General features: G+C 35.9%; 1 protein-coding gene across 11 annotated transcripts in view; it reads right to left on the bottom strand.

Moving 5' to 3' along the window:
* The window catches only part of PDE1A (phosphodiesterase 1A), a 360,718-nt gene that overhangs the window by 264,059 nt on the left and 69,161 nt on the right, over window positions 1-27,498 (bottom strand). The window contains exon 1 of one of the 11 annotated variants that reach the window (XR_003793878.1): window positions 11,402-11,841. The exons of 8 other annotated variants lie outside the window; for them this stretch is intronic. Coding sequence is in view for 1 of the 3 variants with exons in the window: in XM_029224822.1 (XP_029080655.1) it covers window positions 11,402-11,454 (53 nt within the window). In the remaining 2 variants the exon portion in view is untranslated. Of the gene's footprint in view, window positions 1-9,635; window positions 9,693-11,401; window positions 11,856-27,498 lie in introns of those variants that run through there. 2 more of the 11 variants (XM_029224822.1, XM_029224826.1) reach the window with 2 other exon arrangements.

Below are 27,498 nucleotides of genomic sequence, written 5' to 3'. Positions count from 1 at the left end.
GAGTTGGGTAAAATGCTGCCAAACTTGTGTGTACAGTGATACCTGGGTGTGATAATCCACACATAGCTCCCATCTGTTATTTCTTAATTTGCCCTCAGCTGTTTCAATAATGTGACTTTGTTCATCACTTCTCAATCTTTTCAAAATATTTCTTTTCCTTTTTTTAAACTCACACCATCACAGTTATGTAATAGAACATTAACTATTCTCTCAACTAGGCAACATTTTTTTTTGCCTAAGCTTCTCTAAGAGTAGATAAAAAATGTTAACTATGGAGAAATTTCTTGGGGTCAGACTATATTCTAGGTAACATAAGAAAAGAAATAATTAAAGGATGAAAACAAGACTACCCGAAAACAAAATGAATTTCAGAAAAATAAAGGAGACATTTTCTGAAAAAACTTAGGGGAACAAAAATGTGTACTTTGAAACAATTTCTGGAGATACTAATAAGCATTATATAGAAATAGAATATGATTTGGGAAATACTGGAGTAAACAATCTTATTTTACTGCACGAATTCTAATATTCTTTGTAAATCTCTAAGAGGAGAATGAGTATGACAGGCAGTATTTTCCAAACTTATTTGATGTTTTGTTCAGAGTATCTCGGGGGGATAGTGCCCTATGATGAAAAAGCATTTTGGAAATACCGAGCTCAGGAGTTTGGTTCATCAGGTTTGTCGGTTTTAACAACAGACCAGACAGGTGACAGCACATATTTACAAAATAAATGCAGTATGGCCCTTGACTCGCTAGCCCTAACCAAACTTTCAGCTACACATCTTTTCCACACACAGAAGCTCAGCTCTATGCTGGCCATTCAGGAGTTCTCCCTATTGGCAAAACTCTCCCAAACACTTCATGAACTTTTATATTCCCATGTCTTTGCTTATGCCATGCCATCTTTTTGATGTCCTTTCTTTCTGCTACTTGCCTGTCAAAAGCCTAGGCACCCTTCAATGTTCATTCTCAATTGTTCCTCCCTCTTATGTCATTGTCTTTCATGTGTGCTTCTCTTTAAGGCAGTAGTTCTCAAACTTGGCTATACATTAGAAATACCTAGAGAGTTTTAAAAAAACACTGATTCCTGAGTCTCATCCAGCAATTTTGATATAATAGGTCTGAGATACAACCCTGGTATTGGGATTTTCAATTCCCCAGTGATTGTAAGACAGCCAATGCTGAGAACAATTGCTCTGGAGTCCATGGTAATTTGTCTCTGTACTTTATAGACCTACATCCTAAAAAAGGGTTTCAGATTTTTTAGAGGAGAAACTTAGCCCTCTTCATAGGCACAGATTCCCTGTATCCATAGACATTTTTGAGTGAAAAAAGAAAGTACTGTATGATCTCACCTATATGTGGAATCTAAAACAAAACAAAGCAAAAAACAAGCTCATAGATAGAGAACACAGACTGGTGGTTGCCAGAGGTGGGAGAGTAAGGGGAGGTGATATACTGCTTCACATAGAATATGTTTTACCTGTTTATTAAATTAACAAAATTCATTTCACCTGAAAAAAATTATTGGGCTTACATTTCCAATGTTGATGCTAATTTTATTAAAAGGTTTTCCAAACTACTCTGCTTTTCCATTCCTATTTTATGTAAATTATATCATTAAGGAAAGTGGCTCCCAATCTAGCTGTAAATCAGCATAGAACAGGGAGCATGAAGAAATAAACAAAGCTTTCTACTCCCAGACCTACTGAAGCAGAATCCCTGAGGTTAATTTCAGAAGTTTGTTTTGTTTTGTTTTAGTTTGGTGTAGTTTAGTTTAGTTCAGTTTAGTTCTGTAAGCTGCAATTCTAATGTCAGTAGCAAACATTCATTTTGTGAATCAGTGACTTAAAAGAGAAATTTTATAATTTGTGCTTTTATGAAAACATTTACTCATTATGGTAGTGTTTGGGAGGGTTCAGTAATAGAAAACAATATCATAAATCTATCCCATAAAAATAAATCATTTTTAAAAGATAATAATCATAAATCCCTAGAGAATACACATTATGGATGAGAAGAATATTATTCAAATGCATAAGAAAGTATTATTTTATTTTACTATTTACAAGGCCTTCTTTCCATGTCTTAGTTTTAATGGAATTGTAATCGAATTGCCAAAAATTATATACTTAACTATATTCAGCTTTTATTAAAACAACTAATTTTCTCAAGTCTGTTAGCATGACACTTGGTAAAATCAATTCTCCAAGAGGAGTTAGGAAAGTATAGGTCATTATGTTTGTAATAGCTCATGTTTTAGGCAATTAGGGGAAACTTTTTTAAACTTTAAACTTTAAACTTTAAACTTTAAACTTTTTTAAACTTTTTAAACCAGGAATCTCAGGCATGCTATAACCCTGGAGTCAGGTAAGGCACATTTGACCCATCAGCCACTGAAGGGTCAACTAGACTTCACTATTCTGTTAATATATATTTTTTCCTATTCTCCCTGGTCACTCAGATAACTTTAACAGCATGAAAGAAAAATTCAAGTTATTGCTGTATCTTCAATGGCTGAATGAACTATGGCTGGACTAAAGGAAAGAAGAATCAGAAAGAGCATAAGAGCTTTCAGAGAGCATTAATTGTATTAATTAATGTGTTTCCTTTTATTAATGCCCTCCCCCACCAATTCTGGGCTTGGTCTTGTAACTTTCTGATTTTTCCAATAAGAAGTAGCAACTTGACTCAATCAGAGACTTGAAAAAGTGTGAGTTTATCCTTCTTTTCATGAATTCCTGTTATTACCGTGAGAACATGTCCAGTCTAGCCTGCTGGAGGGATAAGAGGTACACGTGGAGGAAACCCAAGTTGTATAACCAAGGTCCTCCTAGACCAGCCAGCTCACAGCAAACCCACCATCTGGCCACAGATGCATGAGAAAGCTTCATTGAGATCAACCGACTTTGGCACAGATCACAGAACCATCCAGCTAATCTATAGACTCATGTCATTTTAAGTCGCTATGCTTTAGGGAGATTTAAAAACAGTGATAGCTGACACAATTGTCTTCAGTGTTTGAAAGGCTGTCCTGTGAAAGAGAACATTTGGATCCTTCTTGTGCCAGTTCTACTAAGAGAGAAAAAGTTGTATTGATAGGAAGACAGATTTCCACTTGAGAAAGTACTTTCTAACAAGTCATAGTTGTTCAAAGATATCAGCATTGAATTCCTCGATTCTAGGATAATTCAAGTTGGGGCTAAAATGAATGCATTTTATTCATTCAACAATTATATATTTCTTCATCTATTCCTTTAATGCTACAAAATTATATACAGATTATCAGTATAAGTATGTTGTGGAGTATATTGGTTTTCTCATTCTTTAACTGGTATTAGAAACAAGAGCCAAGTACCCACTCCTCTAGTAATCCTCTCGGATGTAGATGCCAGAATTTTCATCCAAGATTTATTGGCCATCATTCACCCTGAAAATGGAGAGATGACCACTATGTGGACCTAAGGAAACAAATTATTCATTCTATCATTCATTCGTTTTAAGGGTCACCAGCTAACAGGCTTCAGTTGGATTTTGTTCAGTCTATCAGTGTTTTTAAAAATGTGAAACCAAATGTTTTGTGTTTTCCATCTATCACAGTTCCCAGCACTTCCTATTTCAAACATTTACAGTACTGACCTGGTCCCTTTAGGTATTTAAGTTTAAAGACTTGGTAAGTTCTTACTTATGACTCACATTCTACCAAAAGTTATAGGAAATACAGAGATTCAATATGGATTCCAGCCTTAGGAATCCTACAGTATTGGAGGAGAGTTGATCCCCTTAAATAATTATAATAGACTGGAGTGAAACGTGCAGTAAAAGAGATGCAGATAAAATGACATGGGATCGCAGAATTAGAAACAATTGGATGCAGCTGGACTGAGAAGCCAATGCTTAATTAGTGGGCACAGAAATTACAGAGTCTCTTTTTCTATTAGTTGTTTCTCAAAGACACCATCACTGGAATGGTTACAAGCATTTGAAATCTTCCTTACAGATCTCCAACAGACAGGTGGTCCAGATTATCACATCCCTAATTTCATCCAAATTTTAATTTAATGATACAATTTAAAAGTGACTTGACCTACTACAATTTTCTTTTCCTTCTTTAATTAGGACTCAAAAAATCGCCACATTTGTATGTTAAAGATACAACCCTACTGTTCTTCATTACCACAGGTCTTCAAACAATTTGTCCCAAGCACTTTGATCCTTAAACATGTCAAATTAAATATTAATATTTTTAAATCTGAAGCGATGATTTTCATAATAAAAGCCCATGACTTTCAATGCCTAAAAACAATTTGTTAATGAGTATATAATATTTAAATATCTGTTTTGATGTAATAACACTTCTAAAAATAACATCCTAAGATCCTAAAAGCTAGAGTCACCAAAACACCAAAAATAGACACAAATTTGACTCAGAATTTACAGTTCTCCATAACAAAAAATATGACTCTAATGGAGCAGGCTTGGGATGTTACAAAGGTAACTCTGGAAGCTTTATCATCTGTTCCTTCAAATGCACTGTGAATTGCCCCCTACACTTCCAGCAGCTCCAGTTCAGGAAACGTTGGATTTTCCTCAATTAGAGATCAGGTCCAAGTGGCCTTAATCAAATACATAAACAAACTGAAGCTTTCCCATGAGAACTATCAAAATTATGTCATGTTGAGTCACAGAACCAAAGAGACTAGGTTTATAAATACTGCAGACTTCTTTAAGCTTATTCTCTATAAACCTACAGGTCATCTTTAAACTTACTATTATTTTTTCATTGCTATTATTATTATTTTTCATTGCTTTTTACCTAAAACTATAGGTAACAGGCTGATTATTCCAAATATAAAATTTTCCAGATGGTATAAAGCCGTAAAATTATCCCCACTAGATCATTTTACCTGCATAATCTTGATTTTCCTCAATTCAAACATTTCAGATCTTTGAAAAGCAGTTTCTAATCATACTGATGTCCTAGATGAACGCAAACAGCACCAAGAACCTCTAGCTTAGAAAACAAAATTTGCATAGCTCCTGAGTGAAAGATGCTTTCCCATGCTTTAATCTATTCCTTTTTCCTGGATCCATACCCAAAATTATTATGAATTTAATACTTCCTCATGAAGTTGCCCTGAAGAATATATGCTTGTACCTTGTCTAAAAATATGCTAAGATTTTGATGAATAGTAGCTCTTGGTATTGTTACCACCTACTGCTGTTGCTGCCACTAGTGATGATAAGTTTATTGGACATAATTGAAATTTTTGTAAACTGTGGGTGAAATAATATCAGAAGGACTGAATTCCTGACTTTAAAATGTATGACAAATTACAGTTTATCTATTTGTGATGACCATTTAAAAGTTATAGCTGGGCTTCCCTGGTGGCGCAGTGGTTAAGAGTCTGCCTGCCGATGCAGGGGACACGGGTTCGTGCCCCGGTCCAGGAAGATCCCACATGCCGCGGAGCGGCTAGGCCCGTGAGCCATGGCCGTTGAGCCTGCGCGTCCGGAGCCTGTGCTCCGCAACAGGAGAGGCCACAACAGTGAGAGGCCCGCGTACCGCAAAAAAAAAAAAAAAAAATTAGAGCGACTTTTATCACAACTGGGGTAAAAAAAGGCACCACAATGTCTGATAGTTTTTTCCTTGATAAACATTTCCTGTCTTACATTCAAATGTATTTGTTGTTTTACCCTGATCTTCGTAATTTATTTTAAAGATCAATTGTGTCTATTCCTTCCCTATAAGTCATACAACGACCTTTGACCAGCAGCAACAACATCTTGACCTAGACAACTAAAAGATTAATTTGTAATGAACATGTCTGTAATAAAACATATTTGTTCTTCTATTAATTAGCATTGTGTCTGATAATGTCATAGACTTTAAATTCATATCACTATGTCTATTTTCCAGAAGTTTTTTTTTTTAACATCTTTATTGGAGTAAAATTGCTTTACAATGGTGTGTTAGTTTCTGCTTTATAACAAAGTGAATCAGTTATACATATACATATATCCCCATATCTCTTCCCTCTTGCGTCTCCCTCCCTCCCACCTCCAGAAGTATTTTTCACTTTCATAGCAAAGTGGAAATAACTTAAGTGTTAATTATTTTGTTCTATCAATCAATTGTCACTTACATAAAAACTATCATTTAAAAAAAACCCTGAAACTAAATTTCCAGTATATAACTATGTAGCCATTGCAAGTCAATTCATTTTCCTTTTTCTCTCTTTTTTTTAAATAAATGAATTCACAATCTCCTAGAAACAAAAACTGGTAAAATATTTTCATAAATATAGAGTTATATTTTGGATTTGACTTACATAGAGCTTTTTCTTATGAGGAAATACATTTCATAAAAGAAAAGGTATTTAATATACCATACTACTTCCACAGTTCACACTTTTTTTTTCCATGTAATTACTTTTCACTTTGATGACTTTATACTAAATACATTTCTCTCTAAAGTACACATTTTTTGTGTGAGAAGGTGTTAAAAAGAGACAAAGCACAGAATGTCATAAATACTTAAATATTTATGAGACAAAAATGCCAATGTCCTATAATGTATTACAATTTGTTTAAATTTTGAAGTGATTTTGCATTTTATATTATTTGTTCACGTTTTCTACTGTTCCCAAAACACTGAAGGAAATGGGTCTGAAACATGGAATAATTAACACCTAGAAAACTACTGTAAATCAGCAAAGCAGTCAGGTGCTCCACCTTATTACTGTCTAAAAATCAGTAATATTACTGATTCCTTATTATTGTCTAAAAATCAGAAATGTGGTGTCATCCCTGCATATTAGCAACTTCTGATCTAGCTTTGACACTGATGTTAATACACTGAGCATAAAGTGGGACTAAATAAAAATGATTACAGTCCAAAAGGTATATGATTTTAAATATGTAACAGATATTTTATGCTATTCCTCTATAAAGAATAGATCACAACCTAGAAATTAGAATTCAGACCCAGCAATAGGGTACTAACCATCCCCAGTAGGTCCACAAACAAACAAAATTAGGACCGCTTTTCTTTTCCTAGGCATCTCACTGCTTTCTACATCTTCATGTGAAGAGAATATGCCTGCCAAAAATACACTCAGAATTCCTCTGCTAACAGACACTTGTAAAAATAAAACTTTGAAAAGACATAAAGAGAAGAAACAGCATGTTCTAAATGCTATGAAGAATCCAACATGATTTTCATTGGTCTTGGGCCCTGGCAGCCATTCGACTTGTACTTTACTGTCTCAGCTCCTGTATGCATAGACCGGTTCTCAATTCTAGGGCTGATGAAGAACTATTTGTATGATTTCATTTGTAGCCTTTTAGTGCTACTTCTAATGAGAAGTCACCCCAAAAATAACTTATCCACTTTTGAATTCTGAAAGAGGTTCAAAAGGTTGTTGGTTCTAAAAAATACTAAATAAGTCTTAACATGTAAGAAGAGTTTCAATTTATTTTTTAATTCATTTTTCTACCTACTTTCAGAAAGAATTTGAGCAACAAACAGAAAAAGAAAAGATGCACATACAATAGAATTTGATAAAATAAAATATCAAATCAAGTGGGAGGAGATAATTACAACAAAACCCCAGACTTAAACACTAAACACTTCATGGCAGTGAAATTCAGATAAGAATTATTTTCACTGATGCAATTTTATTAGGAGAAACAGATTTTTCGTGTATCAAAGTCTAAGATTGATTCATCCCCTGGGAATATAGAAAGTTCACTAAGCAATATGAGTATGCAATAAGATGGAAGTGTCTTCAGCAATTGTTTTACTGAAGTTACGTAAAGGTACTTCATCTGAAATGTGCTGTAAATTGATGAATCTTTTTATATAAAGAGATTATGATTACTAGAGATAAAACTGTAGTAATACAGAAAAAGAAGTTTTTAAAGGTCTAAAGAATGTGTGTATCTGAGGGCTCTCATATCGTGTTGATTCATATCTTGGATTTTAAAGATCTATGCAATTTTATTTTCTAAGTGCTGAGGAACAAACTCAGTGTTGTTGATGGAAAACACATTAATACATGTTTTGTAACAGTGTTTCCTTCCTGGAAAATTACAATATAAAGCCTAAAGTGTTTCTCTTGAGTAAAGGCAGAACCATCTCTTCTTGGTACAAGTCTGAGCTGCAAGAACATCTGCAGGCAGAACCACAAAATGTGTCTGAGATGCATCATTTATATATGCTCAGGACTGAATAGTCTCATTGATCCCAAAGTAACATATGAAATGCATGAAAGAGATCATATATATTCCCACCTCGGCCATAAAAGAAACTCTGCCTTTGTTCCTTGCTTCACAGATCTGACATGAAAATGTATATCTAAAATTTCCATGGTAGACTTTTAAAACATAGATTTAATAACCTAACTATGTGAAATGATTTGGGAATCAGCACTGTAGGAGACACATTCTTAGAGACAGTTTCTTAATAGCATGTAAGATTCCTCCCAGCCTTCCCAATAGCATACCAGCAATGGAATTTCAATATTCATCATCTCCTCTAAAAATCTCTCAAATTTTTTACACCTGATGGATGACTTCTACTATCTGAAATTTAGGGAGATCATGTTGATGAAAAATTGATATTAATTCAGTCTCAAAAATTAAATTTAAAAAATCTTGCTCTTATCTTTCTCAATTCACTTAGTACCAGATTAGTCTGAAATCTGTCTTTTCCATTATAATTTCCCACAATGTTGTTATCTCTTTTTTGGCACCCATGATCGGCCTGTGCCACGGTTACTTAGATGTATACTAGATGATCTGCCTTGTGAGGGTCGGTAAGGTTTGTTTTTTGTTATCATGTCTGGCCTCCCCAGTGCCATATCCCAGATTATGGACAGGTCTACTCAACCAGAGAATGCCAGGTGAATTGAATTAAAGCTGTGGGTTCAAGTCCAGAAGAAAGTAGCATGTATATAGAAATTTGAATGGTGTCAATATGTCAGATGTTCCTAAAATAAATTCTGGGCTGATCTCTCTTAAAGGCTAAAATTTTAAATGAATTATTTATAAAAAGCAAAGACACTTCACAAAATTTCTGTTAAACTTGTAAACTAGCACATATGAAACATTCTAGCACAGATTTGCTTACCATGTGGATTGAGAAACAGTGTGCAAAGCCCTTAGGAAGCGGGGTGTACACAAGTACATACTGAGAAGGAAAGGTCTGGTACATGGGTCTCTGACCAGAAAGGGCAGGCCTAGAAGGATGTCTCAGTGTGAAAGGCTGGACAGCCAAGGAAGAGCCCAAGAGGACAAGGGAGCTGCGAAAGGAGGCTGACAAAGAAAATGAAGTGAGACATGGGATATGGGCCAAAGATGCCAAAGCCAAGCTTAAACCACTTCCCAGCTTGCCCAAAAGCACAACTAGCTATTAGAAAGCCCATTACTAAAGAACAGCCTAAAACTTTCTCTGAGGAATTACATCTAGTCATTTGGATCTTTTAAGATACTCTCCACCTCCCTTTTCCCTCATCACAATCACATCCTGATTAAAGCAAAGTCAGCTGTCAACATGCCAGTTGACCAATCAGTCCCACCCTACATCTAGCCTTAATCTGTTTTCAGTCAGGGACCCATTTCAACACTTACTTGAAATAATTGCCTGGGTGAAAGTATGTCCTCTTTGGTAGCTGTGTTTTCTCTTCTAGGTCATCAGGATCATGAAGCAATCATTTGAATTTACCAAATTTTATTCTAATTATCTGGACAAAGAATCCCACCTTCCACAAAGGATCTGCTCTTTATATGAAAAATAACAGAAGCACAGTCGAATTGCAATTCCCCTGCGAGTGGCACCTTAGCATATAATTTATCAGGAGGAGACAAGGATTTGGCATAAACCAATGAAAGGTCACCTGCCACAAATCACAACAGCTCCACAATGGAGTAATGCACTAAAGTTGATGGCTAAGTGGATCTGATTTTATCCAACATAACCTTGCCCTCCTGAACTTCTGAGGGTGCCCTCTTCAAGTGATGCCTCAGTGTGGTTGAGTTTGGAATTATCTGTGCAACTCTCATACCTCTTTGAAGTCACACATGCACTTGAGAGAAAATAGAAGTGAATTATGTAGGGACTGGAAGAACTTTTCCAGCTCCTGCCATAAGAAATATGGCAGGTGAATACACATTTGCTGGGGGGGGGGGGCGGTCATTTTGGATTTTTGGTTAAATTTACAAATGCATATTTAAGTAGACACATTATATGAAATCCATAATAATAGATTTTAAAATATTTATCTTCAAAAGGCTTTAAAACAGATTTGGGCTAACATTTTGTTTTAAGCATTGCAAGAGTATATTATTTTCTACTAATAATATTGTTGTAATGCTTAATCAATACATAAAATAGAAACATTTTATATAACTATACTCCTTGAGGCCCACTCTTATTCATTATTTAACAACGATGGAATGTCAGGAATTCCACCCATAAACTTCTATCATCCTGTTGTTAATTCAAGATCAACAACCAGTGGCTGCAAATTGACTTTAACATTTAGTATTGTTAACATGTAGTATCTTTGCTATATTTAAGATATTACCTGGGGGGAAACACAAATTTATTATACAATTAACTTTTTTAAATTGTCTGTTTTAAGAGGCAGAAATTGTTTGTGTTCATTTTCTAGCTACTTTAAAATTCTTAATTCCCAATTCTGGATTCTAAAGCACATAACAGGTAACTAAAGAATCAGGAGTTACAGAGTCAATGAAGAAATTGCTGCTGTCTTAGAAAAAGAGTGTCTCTCCCCTCAAAATAAAACCTTAGCCCAATCCATTATACTAGATCTAATTCTGCCTGGCCCAAGATTCCACCCCAGTGTAAAATATCTCCTATTGCCCTACTGTTTCTTTAACTGCTATACAGATACTCCTGAACTAACTGTAAGATGTACACACTCTAGTATAATAGCCATCAAGTTCAAATTTGTCTCCCCATATATTACTTCAAAAAAGTGTAGCATTCACAGCACTGAAATACTACTTCTGAGCGAAATCAGTTGAAAGAACCAAGCACAACATTTCCCATTTACAGGGCTATGCAACCACTAGAAACAGGGAGGGATTGCATAATGTTTCAGAAGTTTTTCCAGTGCTATGTCATTCATGTGCATAAAAAGCTAATGCAATGCATTTCTAAAATACATTTTGAAGAATTAATAAAAGCTTGGGCATAGGGTTTCAGAAAATAGAAAATAAAAGGACTCCTTCAGTATGCATTAAGTTAAACTTTAGGCACACTCTTTATTGCTTTGCTGTAGCTTAGTGCCAGAATTCCCAAGTTAAGTATGAAAAAGAGAAATTACATTTCCTGATAGCCCTGGAGCCACCTAGGATGTAGCATCACTTACCTAAAGATGGGTCTTTGGAGATGTTTCCTCCTGATTGTGACATGGTCATCCATTTAAAGGTGAAAGTTTAACTTGTTCCTGGAAACCACTCCAGAAATCCAGGGAGAGAATGTGGAAGCTTATCCTGATCTATTGTGCTGCAAGGAGCCCAGAAGGAAAAAGTAGTTTTCTCTTTCTCTTTTTGGGTGCTCGAGAAAACTTCCCTGCTCTCTGCCAGCTGAGCAGTGTGTCCATAGAGGCCACATAAGACAGGCACGTTGGGGCACTCCCCCACAGAGCAGGGTGTGCAAAAACACCGAGTCACGTTGACATGGACAAGAGGAGTGCACAGGACCCTCAGAAACAGAACAAAACAAACAGAAACCTTCCTACCCCCGTGGCACCCAGGTAGGAGCTCCCTAGGTTATTGCAGCCATGAGAGCACTCCTTCCACATGCTGGTCAAGCTCAGAAAAGCTAAGTCCCTCCCTGTCTTTAAAACAGCCCGTTCTGAGGCTCAACTTTTTTCTTCAAAATAAAAGTTGTACAGCTGGTTCAGCAGTCCCATGTGAGTACCCTCTGAAAGTTGTTCTGTTAAAATAAGAACTGTATACAAATTAATGAAGAAAGATGGACGCAGGCTGCATGGCTGGCTTTGATTCAAGAGATTATAATTATTTTACAATCTTGTTTTTATTCTTGCTGGATGAAGTGTGGAGACGACTCAACATTTTTGGCACTCATAACCTAATAACCTACACTTGGCTGAAGTCGAAGATGCCATTTCAACTGATAGAAACCCCTGTGAAGCTAGCCGGAGCTACAAAAGTTAGAAAAACAAAATTTTCTTAATTCCATCAGTGACATTGTACCCAGATATCTGTACCCAAGTGTAGCTTTCCAACTAAGAGGGGAAACTGCAAAAAAGATATGGAAACACACACACACACAAACACAATTTTTTAAGTCCCCCAAAACTCCCTGGGAACCTAAGGTTTTTATATTATACAATCAAATTTTAATTTATGAAAATAAAAAGAAAGAAAAGTAGATATAAGAAGTTGTGAACAGCTGAAAATAAATGACATTAAAAATTATTTTACTTGGAAGACTTAGACTCACACTGCAGGGACTTTTGTTCAAGTTACAGATAAGGCGAATCCCCATATTTTAATATAACTTATTTTGGAGACATTCCTGTATCTAAATCACTAAAAAAATTTCTACTCAATCGATAATGTCATGAGATTCCAGGCCAGAGGTATGTTATGTAATAAAATAAACCATCTCAAAGCATGATTAAAATGTTTTAAAAATATACATGTAATAAAAGGTGAAAAAACTGAGAGACACACATGCTTTAGTTGAATAATCCATACAAATAAGGATCAAATGTCACAGAGGGGGATATGATCATTATGGTGACAACCTGTAGCTCTTAGCACCCTCTAAATATGCCCACAGGAGCAAGAACACCTTTTTTTTTTCCTCCCAGAGGAGAGACAAAGAAGAAGAGAATTAAAAATAAATCATTGATCATATTGAGCAGTTCTAATCCACACTAGGAAATGGAATCAGTCTGAGAATGCATTGAACTAAAAATAAAATAAGTGGCTTCTAGTCCTAGTTCTATTATTAGCTTTCGTTTTGTCTACTTTGATTTTAGAAAACTGAGATGATTTCTTCATTAACATGATGGAAGGAACTCAACAGGAATACTAATAAACATCTAACCAAGGTACAGTTCAAATGACAAGCAAGTATACAATCTTACTTGAGGCTCAAAGCCTTGATTTATCAACTGCAGAATCTAAACGTTGTTAAACCAATTACAGAAAATCCATAAAATAACATCACTGCTTGCATTAGGTTTATATTCTTTTTGCTCTGAAGTTAAGGTAGAAAACTTAGATTCCCACTTATATTTTACACTATATTTATTTTTAAATCCAATCTTAGAACTTAAGGAGCCCTAAGAAGATAACTGTAAGTTAGTCACTTGGCACAAAGAAAAATATGTATTTCTTAAATGTTTTCATTAACTTTTTCTCTAACAGCATTTAAACTTAATATTTGAGAGAAAAGTTTGCTTTGTTAACTTATTCAAATTTAATGTAGTATTCAATAAGATGAAAAAACCTCACTATTGTTGCTTAAATTGCAAAAAATATAGTCTTTAACAACTGTACTGTGCAAAATACTAAAATTTATCATAAAAATAAACAGACTAAATCTCCTATTAAAATATACTAAGGATAATTTATTTTGAATAGTTTTTTTCTGGGGGTGGGGATCGGAAATGATTTTTGTATTTTTCCTATTATGGTGAACTCTTTTTCAGTATGACTTAGCCTAACCCTTTCACTCCCACCCACTACACACACGTACAGGCACCAAGAACAAATTCTCCCAGGCAAAGCTATTGGCAGGAGCTGTGAAGCATAAGAGCTCAGAGAGGGACAACAGTGTGAAAAGACTGCCATCGGCCCCTGACCCAGATGACAAGAATCAAGAAGCCCCATCCTGCGTGTCTCTTGGAAGCACAACCCTGAGCGGTCCCTCCATCCACTGCTCCTCTGCTGCCGTCTGTATCTGCATCCTCCCAGGCTTGGGTGCCTACTGCAGGGGCAGCAACTCTGAGTCCAGCTCAGACAGCAAAGGCACTATCAACACTACCGGCAAGATCTCGTCTCCTCCATCTTCCGAACCTTCCTCGAGGCCCCCTAGCTCCTCTGTTCTCACAGCCCTGAGCTCCTCCCCAAGAGGAGACCGGACAGTTCATTCTGCCTACAGGCATTACCTCCCACAGAAAACTCCTTTGCCTGTTCACACCGTGAGCCTCACCTAAAAACGTGCCAGAACTCAAACCAAACCAAACAACAACAAAAACTCAGCACTGTTAGAGACAGCATTTGATCTTTTATTTAAAAACTTTCTTGCTACAAGGCTCCCAACTGATTATGAAGCTAGCTGATAGGTGGTAGAGCTGGGATTTGAACCCAGATGCCTCATTCCTGAGCCCTCGCTTTTACCCCTACTGAGTAGGTTGTCACCTTGGTGGACACTCTGCCTCTGAGGTTGCTTGGGCCTTTTCTGGGCTATCATTCACATGCTAAAGAGAAACAGAAGAAACTAGCCCCTCTAATGAGTGTCTATTCTTCCACTAATCCTCTACCCTACTTAAACATCTTTGCATGGCCCATTGTGTTCTCCATACTCATAAGAGCCTGCCCAAGAAAGGGCCTATTGATACCAAGGTGAAATAACCAATGAATATGTTCTATTAAGGTCTGAATGGAAGCTCTGTTCCATTATAAAGAGCCCTGGACTAATGTCAAGGAACATATATTTAAATCCCAACTATAGCAGTGATTGTATCTTCAATTCTTTGCACATCTGTTTCCTTACCAGTCAAACTAAGATGTCTTTCCAGCCCCATATTTTTGTGACTCTATGACTGACTGCACGTTAAGACGTCAAGTTATTTAAAGTTAGTGTCCAAGCAGGAATAAACTCTGTAATCATTTTTAGCTCTTCTTAACCACAGCAAGGTCATGCATACCACCAGAATACTTTTCATCCCCACTGTTGTGGAATTAAAGATATATAACACACTACTATTGAATGTGAAAATAAATTGTCCCATCTTTATTTTTCTAATTAGGTGTTTTCTTTTTTCTAATTATGTGTTTTGTTTTCTTTTTTTCTATAGCTTCAACAGGGAACTACTCTCACTAGAATGTAAGCTCCAGGAGGACAAGGGTTAGTGTCTGTTGTATTCCCTGTGCATGATAAATAAGACACACTCAATGGTTATTTATTGAATGAATTAACACAAAGTGCTAATTAATGCTACCTCATCATATTCTTGTATATTCTTTTTCTAAAATCTTAGTCATATCTGGTAAATGTTCAGTTTTTATGTATTTCCTCCAACCCACAGTTTTTCTTCAAGGAGGTATCTGAGTTTATAGACAGGTGGGCTTCTGTGACCTTGTAGTGGCAGGAAAAAGGTAGCCTCAGACCCAAACCAGCAGGTTCCTGCTCTCCTTTGTGTTCTCTGGAATCTGCAACATGTCCCTTATCTGTCTGGTCACTTGGCTCCCTGCTGACATCTACTGCTGAAATCCCTGGCTGGTTTGTTCAGTTGGATCAGTTTGGGAACTATGATCATCTCCTTCTAACTGAGCCCAATCTCAGCCTTTACCAGAGCTGCAAGACTCTCTAAGTCTCAGTCACATCTGTAGGGAAGCAAAGTTTGCCACACCAAAATGTGTCTCTTTGGCAGGAGGATTATTTTAGGCTGATTATTTTTAAGAAACAAATAACTTAGGAAGTCTTTCTTTTTTACCTCCTTAACTGCCTAAAAGAATTTAGATAAAGGGCCTGATCCAGGAAGAGCATTATCACCATAGATATCTATGAAGAATATGGGCTAGTTGTGGTAGGGGGAACTCCTGGACCTGGAGACCAAAGTCTCCAGGTGAATTGCCTTCCTCCCCTTTGAAGTCCCAAACTCTACTCCTTCTCCTTCTCTCAGATGGCATATAAGCCATCTTATATAATTGCCTAACTTCTCCCTGGGTCTCATTTTTCTTATGTGGTCCCATTACGTATGTAATTAAATTTGATTTTAACCTGTTAATCTGTCTCATGTCAATTTAATTCTTAGACCAGCCAGAAGAACCCAAAAAGCATAAAGGGAAATTTTTTCCTTCCCCTATACATCCTTCATCTGGATCTTTGCCAGGGTTGTTATTGCTTGACTTCTTTGTGGGATCCCCTGACCCCTTGCTGTGGGCATGGCAGGAGCATGGCAGATATACTGGCCCATCTCAGCTGGCTTCTGAATTCCCCACTGTTCAAGCAGAACTTTCTGAGCCCTCAGTCCAACACAAGCACTGAGGAAGTCTTGGGATTGACCATACCATACCATACCACCATTTTTATTCTGCTGTAGGCTGCTCACTAAGTCACTGGAAAACTGTGCTGTAAGCTTTCACTTTCAATGAAACATGCTCCCCACCCTGGGATTTCAGCTCAGAGGTAAGAGGTCAGAAAACCTTGTTTGACCATTTGCATAAATTGCCTTCTATCAGGGTTCCCTTTTCTATCCTTTACCAGGGCAGAAGAGGTATGCTTTCCCCATCTCATATGGCAGAAAGTCCCTTACTTTATCTCTTGAGTGTCTTTTGTCCATGGTTTATAATAAACTCAGTGTTCAAGTCTATGAGCCTGGATCACAGGAATTTAGGAAACCCTTTTTGGTGTGAACAAAGCCTGGCTTTCAGCACTATTGTCTTGTTGAAGGCTCAAAATTTCCATTTAGGTATTCAAAGCTGGGCCTCTTATTTGTCTTTCACTTTGATAATATTAACCCCACTCCCCACACTGCATGAAGAAGATGGATGCCTGGCTGACTGCAAAAAGGAAAGATCATATTCATCAAAATGGAAGAGAGAAAAACACATTGTTCCCATTATGTTATGGAGCTTTTTTATTCATTCATTTCTGTGGGTACATAGTGAGTACCTATACCACATTATTAACCTTCTGCCCTATCTGGCCCTCATCTACCTATACTTCCATCTCAAAACTTTGACCCTTTGGCTCATTCCACACTAGCCACACTGGCATTTTGTTCCATCGACACTGGCACTCTTTCCTGCCTCTTCTCCATGTACCACTCCCTCTGCCTAAGATGATCTTCCTCCTGCCCACTGCTCATATGCAGCTGCCGTTTCCCCTCCTCACAGAGGTGACTACTCTGACAAGCCCATTTGAATTTTGTGTAACTTCAGCACTGTTTCCCTCATAGCAATATCATAATTTGTGCAATTATTTGTGTATACATCCATCTGTTCAGTGAATGAATACATCCATTCTGCAGGATGCAATAAACTAAGGGAAAGATCAGAACATCTAACTGTTCCTGACTACCTTAAAAATAAATCTAGTCAAGTTATCCCGAAAATGTGTTTTCCCTCATGTGTTGTCTGTAATAACCTAAAAATAGATTCTCACTGATCTCTTGCAATGCTTCAAAACATTTTCTAATAATTACGTATGTGTTTCATCTTAAAATATTTGTCATTACACTTCTTCAAATCAGGAACTCTACTTATCTGAGAATAAATACAATGGGGATATTAAAATTGACAAGGCATCTAAAAATCACTTTGGAAATGGTTCTCAATTTGACTAAAAATGTTTTCTGCCTTGGGGCAAAAAGCACATTCTACCTAGTTAATGGATTTAAACTAGATTTTCTTGTTTGTGTGTCAGACTTAAAGTTTATTGTCTACTCAATAAAAACTACATCAGAATTATTTTCTAAAATTAATTAATAAGGAAGACCAGGTTTATAGCTTCAAGTGGCAAGGAAAATCTGTCCCCCAAATTGGCTAACTCTTCAGCCAGGTATGAGAGCTGAGCCTTTCCACTTCACAAAGTAGGAGAAATTCCTCTTTGTCATTGAAGTGTAGAAACAGGTCAGTTAGAATTTGATTGGTTCCACTTAGCACTCCCACAAGTTCTGACAGCCTTTAAGTGCTGGCAGTCAAACAACTTCCTTTGAATGAGTGTGACATTCTGTGAAAACATCAACAACAAAGAGAATCATTTAAAAACTATTCTCATAACCAAACACCAACCCACCGCTCAATGTGTATCAAGCAACATTAAATCTACTATAAAAGGATGTGGCTTTTGCATAGTAAGTAGTTAAATAAACATAAAAAAAAGAGACCTCCTTAATGTAAAATCCCGTTTGAGTCAGAGGACTAAGAAAGAGATGGTTGGACAGGGCCTTGAAGGATGAATAGATATTCAGCAAACAGGCTAAGAGGAAAGGCAAGCAGTGTTATATCAGCCCTAAGCACCAGGCAGCAACACATGATTTGGAGGGTACATTGTTACTGAAGCAGTGTGGAGTGGTTCCCGTCACGTTAGCCTGCAGAATCACAGAGGCTGCACCATCACATAAGAAGAGGAGTTGCAATTAGGAAAATAATCAATGTGATATCACGGTTTAAAAGCATTTGATTCAAAGGATTCCATTACTCTCGAAACATGCCAAAAATGTTCTTATCGGCAATTCTTCAGTCAGTGAAAGTTGTCTAAAGGTAGTTGCACGCTGAGACTGGTTCAGTTTCTCTGCAGATCTGAAATTCATCACTAAATCATTAACTTAGCTTCCGTACTGAGTCATCATTACCAGCTTTCCTCCATATTTTAAGCTTGGTTTCAACATGACTTTAAATCCAATTGGCAGGTATTTTTAAATCTGTCTTAAGCTTCCAGTAATGCCTATGAATAAATGTGTGGAGCTACCACCAAGAAATGTATTGAATCAATGTCAGTAAATGGAAAATTCCTAAATGCTAGCCTATTGACTCTCAAAGCTTTTAGAATTAGACAGCAGTAGAGATAATCGTGACTCACACTGACTTTGAATGGAAGCAGCCACTCACTCAGTTTGCCAAGTTTTTAATAGTACGTGTGGTAGGTTCTATATAAATAACTCAAATGTAAAGAAATAGTTCGCTTACCCCTATACCTTTTTAAAATAAAAATGTTATTAACAGAGAGAATAACTACAGACCACATATATTTGTACCCTTCTATCCATTCACTTCTCAAAAAACTCAGTCCACTTTAGCTTTTCTCTCTACTTCTGCTGACTTTCCCCTATTCCATATGCATTGAAATGATCTACCCTTGTAAATCTCATCTCTGGAAGTATGATCTTATTTTTCATAACAATGCATCATTCCTATCAATTGTTCCATGACATATTATAGTTACCATAATTTATTTGTACATTCATTTAATTAAACTCTAAATTTAAATCCATAGCAGATTTAAGCTGGTCATTGAACATTTTCCCAAGCCCAGCACCAAACACATTTTCTACTGCATCATCTAACACAAGGCCCAATACCTGACAAAAGACTGGAAACCAAGTCTATCTTAGAAATTCTGCATTTTTTTAAACATTATGAACTTTTATCCTGCTCTATAGTCCTAGAAAATGACAGTCTTCCCTCATCTATTCTTTTCTCCACCTGGCCCAATGGAAAGTATGGGAGCAAGGGAGTTGATATGTGTTTATCAGTCATTTACTATATGTTAGACAGACTACCTTATATGCACTATTTCAGTTAATTCTACATAACACACCTAGAAAGTAGATTTTCTTACTTTCAAGGAACACTGAAGGAAACTAGAATTGAGAAAAATTATATAAGCTGCCAAAGGCTGTATGTCTTGTATGTTATAGTAATAGGATTTGAATCCAGTTCTATCTGATGCTGATATCTTTATTCTTACTAACATTGCCTCCCCATAATCACACTAGAATATGTTTTAATAGCAGACTTCCCTCTGCTATTGTTTCAGATGAATTTCAGATCTTCAAGAAAAAGGCATCTTGGTTTACTATCACATCTTGGAAAATATAATACTCTGATCATTTGAATTAGGTACCACCCTAGCAAGAATTCAGGCTTGATTTCAGAGACACATTAGTTTGATTTGGGTCATTCTCGCAATGTAAGCATTACACATGCATGGGTAAGTGAACCAAAAAAAAGCAGATTAAATATGGAGGTCTTAAATTTTAAGTTTTACTATTTGTTTGCTGTATAATCTTTACTGAATAAAAGTGGATAAATAAAATTTTTGGTCAAAATATCACTGACAAACTCTAGGAAAAAAACAAGTCAGATTAAATATATAAATGAAGCTGTGGTTCTATCCTCAATATACAGAATGGCTCTGCAATGCTGAAGTGTATGTCTGTAATGCATCCCCTTTTTAAAATCATGCTCACCAGCAACCCAAATCATTAAAAAATTAATTCATTAATTAGAATTCCCTACCCTCTTTCAAAATCACATTATTAGATACCTAACCTTCACCAAAAAAGCTGGATGGGTCCCATTCATAGACTTGTAAAGTTCAGAGTTACCTATGTGGTTACCTACCCACTATATTCCACTACAAGGATAATATAGACAACTGTTGCATTCACTAAGCACATACTATGAGCCAGGCACTTCCGAATACTCTACAAACCCTACTACATTGAAATCTCCTGACAACAACCTGGCACAGGAGTTAGAATCCCTAATTTTAGAGATAGTTAATATTGCACAACTGGGACTGGCCAAGCAAAGATTTGAGCCCAGGACTGCTTTCCTCCATTGCCCGTGCATTTAACCACTAGTGCCTCCAATGATTAAGGCCATCTAATATGATTCACTTTGATTCCCTTTCTCTGTTTCTCACAGTCATTTTGCATTTTTATCTTCTCCCTCTTCTTTTGCTCCTGTTTCATTAACAATTCCCTTTTCCAATGATGAGCTCCAAGTATCATTATTAATTGGTTCTAACCTTCTTAAAATTGTGGAGATTGTGAACTCACTTTCCTCAGTTGTTCAACAAATACAGAACATTGCTGTTGTTTTAAATGTATACACTGTTTCAGTATAGGAGCTCATGGATATCCATTTTTGGCCTTGAGATAGTGAGTTATTTGTTATAAATAGAATCATAGACTCCTGAAATCTGAAGGAACCTTCACTGTCAAGTTTTTCACCTTCCCAACCTTTCCAGAATTCCTCTTGCTTTTCATCTCAGAAAGGGCTTACTCACAAGTGCCCCTGAGCTCAAAGAAGTAAATCTGCTGTTTCCTTGATCTCCATCCCCAAGAATCTCTTATAATATGAGAATTTCATTTGTTGCATGCTACTTGTATTTCAAGATAGGGACATTTTTTTATACTAACTTCTTCACCTAGTATACAGTCAAAGAAACTACAATCTCTTCCAACTACAAAGAGAAAACTGGCTGTGTTGGGAGTATGGAAAAGGAGTATTTAGTCTCCAATATAGCACATTGTTTATGGATATTGAAAAGTAAATTTTGGTTTTAGGTAAATTTTTGCCTTTTATACACTACCTTTAAAAATAACATGGCTTAATTTCACTGGCCAGTGTGACAAAAGATGTACCGGGGGTTAGGACAACAATGATTATTAAAACACAGGCTCTTTCCTCGGGGAGCTCAAGTTTAAAAGGAAAAAAATAATCCACTTTTAAAAGTAATTTCAATCCAATTCAATACATGGATTCATAAAATAAATAAAAAGGACAAAAGAAACTCAGAAGGGAGAGAAATAAAGACTCATAGAGGAATTTATTATGTTTTAGCAAGGTTTAGCCAGTAAGTAGAAGTTCAGCAGGGGAGAATTGTTTACTAGGAAGATGAAATGGAGAAAGTCCAGGCAGAGGAAGGTGAAAAACAACATAGAAGCATGAAATACCATAATTTTAAGGAACTGGAAGGTATCTTCCTATGACTGAGGGTAAAAGTGTGTGGGAGAGTAGCAGGAAGTAAAGCTGGAAAATCAGACAGATGACAAATCATATGTGCCAAATGGGGAGCTTAGACTATATTCAACAGCAATGGGTAGTCACTGGTGGGCTAGTCAGGAAAATGGCACCTTCGGCTTTACAGTTTTGGAAGACTTCACTGATAAACACGTGGAAGACATTTTTGAGAGGAACAAGTCTGGATGTAGGGATATCAGTAAAAAGTCTGTTAGAGTAATTAATCTTGGTGAAAGATGATACTGACCTGAAGTAAGGCAAAGGCATTAATTGGAAAAGAAAGCCTATTCAGATACTAACAGGTATCTGTTAGGGCTTAGTGAATAATTTGGTATATTGAATGAGAAAGAAAAGGATTTTAAGACAATACTTTCATTTCTGGTTTATCATCTGGGTGGATGGTACCACCACCAACTAGGAAGAATCAGATAGTAAGAAGACTAATAATGAAATAAAAAGAAAAATAATGAAATAAAAAGAAAAAAAGTATGATCAAAAGTTCATTGATGGGGCTGGGGGTGGTGGTGGGATGAATTAGGAGATTGGGATTGACATATATGCACTAATATGTATAAAATAGATAACTAATAAGAACCTGCTATATAAAAATTTTTTTTAATTAAAAAGTTTAAAATTTTAATTAAAAATTAATTTTTAATTAAAAATTTAAAAGGTCACTGATGGGGCATAGTGAGTTTGCAATACCAAAGGATGGCCCAAAAGGAGATGTTTCATGGGCAATTAGATGTTTAAATTACAGGGAGAGAGGAAAGAAATCAGTTATAGAGATAAAATGTGTGTGTGGAAGGTAGAGGTATTGCAACATAAATATAAAACTATGAACGTGGATGGTATAGCTCAGAGGGAACATGTAGGTTAGAGGAGTGAAGACCCAAGAAAAAAATCCTGGCAAGTGAAAGGATAGAGAGGGAAGCGTTATCAGTGAAGATGTCAGAGAGACCAGAGAGTTGGAGGGAAAGTTTTTCCTACAACAAAATTGGACGGAATGTCAAGTAAGAGAAAGGTGTCACTTGTGCCAAATGTGCACAGCAATTAAAAAGAGAACAAATTAAAACTTTAAAAAGTAAAAAGAGAACAGAAATGCTTCTTTTAAAGCTATCAATATGGAAGCCACTGATGGTCTTAATGAAAGCAATTTCTGTGCTGGAACAATCACATATTCAGTAAGACAAAAGCTCTGAAACCGGTAAACCATGGAGGTTAGGTAATTTTTCTGATTAGGTACACCAAACTCACTTCAATTAATGCTGTCTATGGAAATAACTAGAAAAGGAAGATATGGGCTAACTGTACAAAATTTGGGGGTCACAGAAAGAAGAAATATGACCATCTTTCTACATGACAACACTTCAAGGAATTGTTTTGGGGTTTTTTCCTTCCCTATTTTAATGCCTTGATTTAAAATTTCCAAGGAATGTCTTCTTTGGGGAAGGCATGTGTGGGAACTCAATAGAGATATGAATCCAAGAAAAGATCGAGACAAATTTGCTCTATGTCTTCTTCAGCTTGGCGTTCACTTGGATAACCTTTTTTTGTGGTTATCTTAAAGTGACATTCTGCTGGCCCTAGGCATATTATTTAAGTAGTCAGAGTCTGTCTCTTATGTCTCTTCAACTTTCTCTCAGGGTTAACTTCTAGGATCCCAGCACTTACATTTTGATCTCTCGATGTTCACCTCTTAAACTACATCAATCATCTAGAGTCAACATTCTGTGTATTTTCTTCCCATACTGATTTCTGTAAAAACTTAATTATTTTGTGTTTCATTGCTTAATATGACACTGTGAGCCAGATGACCTGACAAAGAAATAAAATCTGCTAATGTATTAGCAGATGATAAATACTTGCAATTAAATTCCAGGACATGATTATCAAGAACTCCAAAGTTAAGTAATTATGGTAGGTTGGTTAAATGCTATTTAGTTATAGGTGCCTTTTAAATTTTACCACATAGTCAGCTATCTATTCTTCCTAATTATATGCAAGCATTATATATTCCCATTCAATTCTAATAAATGCCTATGTTTCTTTATTCATGCAAAAGAAAAATGAATTCTTGACATATTTTCTGCATCATTTAAAAAATAATTCAGATAAAAATAGGGCTCTTTTGGGAAATGAATTAACAGTATCTAAAATTTAAGGCATATTCTCAGTATGATATGGTTTGATTTTTCCAAATTACCTATTATACCAAAACTATTTCTTAAAAATATTGTTTATTTTTCCTTTAGTTTAAAATGTCACTTTTATCAAGTATTCAATTTTCATGTTTATTTGGCCCAGTCTATCTCCTGTTCTGTTGATTTCTGTGTTCCAATATCACACTGGTTTAGTTAATGTAGCTTTTAGTATACTTAAACACTGGGTAATACCAGCCCTCCTTCAGCTTTATCCCCTTCCCACAGATTTTTTTTTCACTACACATGCATGTTATTCTTTTACAAAAATGTATTCTTCTATATCAATTTTTTCATCTTTTATCAAAAATAAAAAGTTCTATTGACTTGAGCAAAGGATTATTAAGGATATCAAGAGCCAGTTTTCTCATGATTGGAGAAGGGAACTCCACATATGAGAAAGGCGAAGACTAAAATATATCCTGTGGTATTGCATAGAAGTTGGAGGTACTGGCATGAACTATAGATAATGAATATAATATATATGTCTAGCTATGTCCATTGAGAAGGCTGAGAAGCAACGAGACACCATTAGCAATTAGCACACCAAGCACCCAAATTTTGTTTCCTATATACCACTCACTACTAAAAGAAATCAGAATTCCTTATAAAATAGGCTGAATCTAGGGCTGGGGAGGGAAAGTATAAGACAAACTTAAAAGGAAACATTCAAAGAATAAAGGGGACATATCAAAGAAATACAAGAAACAGATTAAAGAGGCTACATTGATCAAATATGGGACAATTTGCACACCAAATTAAATAATGATTGTAATCTATTGTACCCATTGAATAAAATAAGAATTTTACATATATACATTTATATATATATATATATATATATATATATAGAGAGAGAGAGAGAGAGAGAGAGAGAGAGAGAGAGAGAGAGAGAGAGAACGAATGATAAATGGAGCAAAATATAAACAATTGTTCCTGGAGCTCCTTGCACTATTCCTGGAATTTTTCTTTAACTTTAAAATCATATTAAAATAAAACATTTTTTAAAGATTGTTACAACTTTAGTTTTTAACTTTGTATTGAAATCTTAGACATTGAAAAATCAATGTACAATTGACTTCATTGTAATTTATACTTCAGCATTATCTTCAAATTTTGTATCTTAGGGCTTCCCTGGTGGCACAGTGGTTGACAGTCCGCCTGCCGATGCAGGGGACAGGGGTTCATGCCCCAGTTCGGGAAGATCCCACATGCTGTGGAGCGGCTGGGCCCGTGAGCTATGGCTGCTGAGCCTGCACGTCTGGAGCCTGTGCTCCACAACGGGAGAGGCCACAACAGTGAAAGGCCCGCGTACCGCAAAAAAAAAAAAAAAAAAAAAAATTGTATCTTACAATAAATTTTACAATAAAATTTGCCAGATCAAAACATGATATCATTTTTCAGAAGCAAGGTTAACTTTAGGAGAATGACACCTGTGTATTATTTATATTCACAATTATTTTTTAACGATAAAATGATCAGTAATAAATGAGTAGTCTACAACCCTACCTGAGTTGTAAGCCCAACCAAAATGTTCTCCCTTCACAGAGATTTCCCTTAGCTCTTCAACGAGAAATAATTTTCCAACTCTTACCTTACATTCCATTGTTTCTCTAACTTTCCTGGGATATATAAAAGCTTCTGTCTTAGATAATAATTATTTACATGCATACTGTCTCTGACAATGGACTAAATAAAATTCTTTAAAGGTAGAATTCCCATTTGCTTAAAATCTTTCAATGACTCCCAGACACCCTCAAGATGTTTAAACCCTTTAATATCATATTATATAAGATGATATATTGCATGATATTATGTTTCATATATAACATATATTATATATTCTAGCTACATGTCTCAAAATCTCCCCACCCACTACACACTACATAGACATACATTCTGGGCTTCAACCATATTAAATTACTTTCAGTTCACATAGATCATTATGTTCTCTCTCTAGAAATTTACAGTTTCTAAGTTCTTCTGCCTAGAATATACTTCCTTCACTTCTTCTCCCAGCCATTTCCCGCTTACTGTTCCACCCTCAGTGTGTATATCCCTTGCTTCTGGAAGCCTTCCCTGAGAACCAACTCTGATATAGATGTCCCTTCTCTGCCTGTTGAGCATCCTTACTTCCACTTCTAAGAAATCTACAGCATAATTGCAATATCTTTTTTACTACTTTTGGTCCATCATTAACTTTCCTGTCTTATTTGATGTTGAGGAAATAACATCTTTTTATTCCATACATCTCTTTTAACACTGCCTTGCATAAAATAGGTTGGCAATGACTAAATGCACGTCTATACCATACTTTTGCAAAATGCTATCTGCGAATTTTGGGTTTGGAGAGAAATCAATCTATTTCCTTGTTCTGTCCACTGACAGGCCTGCAAGAAGTGACAGTTCAGTAGAAATAGGCATACCTAGCACCCAGAGCTTGGCTTCTATATACCACCCTCTACTAAAAGAAATTTATCTATCTACCTATCTATCTATCATCTATTCACACATACATGCATGCATATATAATTATATAATTATGATTTTCCTAGAGATTGGCTTCAGTACTTAATTTAGTACTCTTATCTCCTTTACAAGAACAAGGAAAAAAGAGTGGAAAAGATAGCTAACCCTTTGGGGTTTAGTATGCTAAAACAGTCCTGTAATACACAAGTTAAACTTGGCATACTTTGGACCTGGTCCAGAAAATTGTTTTTACTGGCTGTGGAAAATGGAATTTTAGACTATGTTAGGCCATACTATAATTGTATTTGGAAATGTATAATGGGATGTGTGAGCATTCAGTGCAACTAAATGAGCTTATGTATGCTGAAAAGTGAATGATTATATTTTTCTCAGCACTTAAGGCTAATGCAGACAAAAAGCAATGGAGTTCAACTTCTTAAGACCATTTACTGAAGATATAGAAATATATTTGCAAAAGACAGTGAGGAAATATAAAGGAACTTCCTTCTAAATATAAATATTAAGACCTCAACAGCATTGATAGAATGGCCTAAAGTCAGCTTTTTATTGGTATAAAAACAACAGTAAAACAAATTACTTAGAGTAAGTAGTTTATACCTTGAGTTATCTCCTCAAAATAAACATTCCATTTTCCATCTGACATAGAATCAAATGACACTGTTTTGCTTCTAAACAAGATTATTTTTTCTAGGGTCCATGAATGTTGGTGATTCTGTTCAGGAGAGTTGAAACCTATAAATATTGTTTTAGGAAGCTGATCTGGGAGTTTAAAGGAAAATATCTTATGCCAATAAAAATCAAATTAGCTTCAATGTGAAAGCTATACAAACAGGAAGGTCTATAGCACAAGAATATATTTCAACCATTCAGGCAACCTTAAGGGACAAAATATTGTATAACTTTTAATACCATTACTTACATCAGTTTCTGCTTAAGGCAATAACAATTTAAACATTTCCTGTTTCATTCCTGCCCAGTATTGTTGTTTTTTCCATTATTGCAGCTCAAAAATACTTGGGCTGTTTTAAAGATTA

Source organism: Monodon monoceros, unplaced genomic scaffold (genome assembly GCF_005190385.1).
Source record: "Monodon monoceros isolate NGI ecotype Baffin Bay Population unplaced genomic scaffold, NGI_Narwhal_1 Super_Scaffold_16, whole genome shotgun sequence".
Classification (NCBI taxonomy): Eukaryota; Metazoa; Chordata; class Mammalia; order Artiodactyla; family Monodontidae; genus Monodon; species Monodon monoceros.
This window is presented reverse-complemented; position numbering and strand designations above follow the sequence as displayed.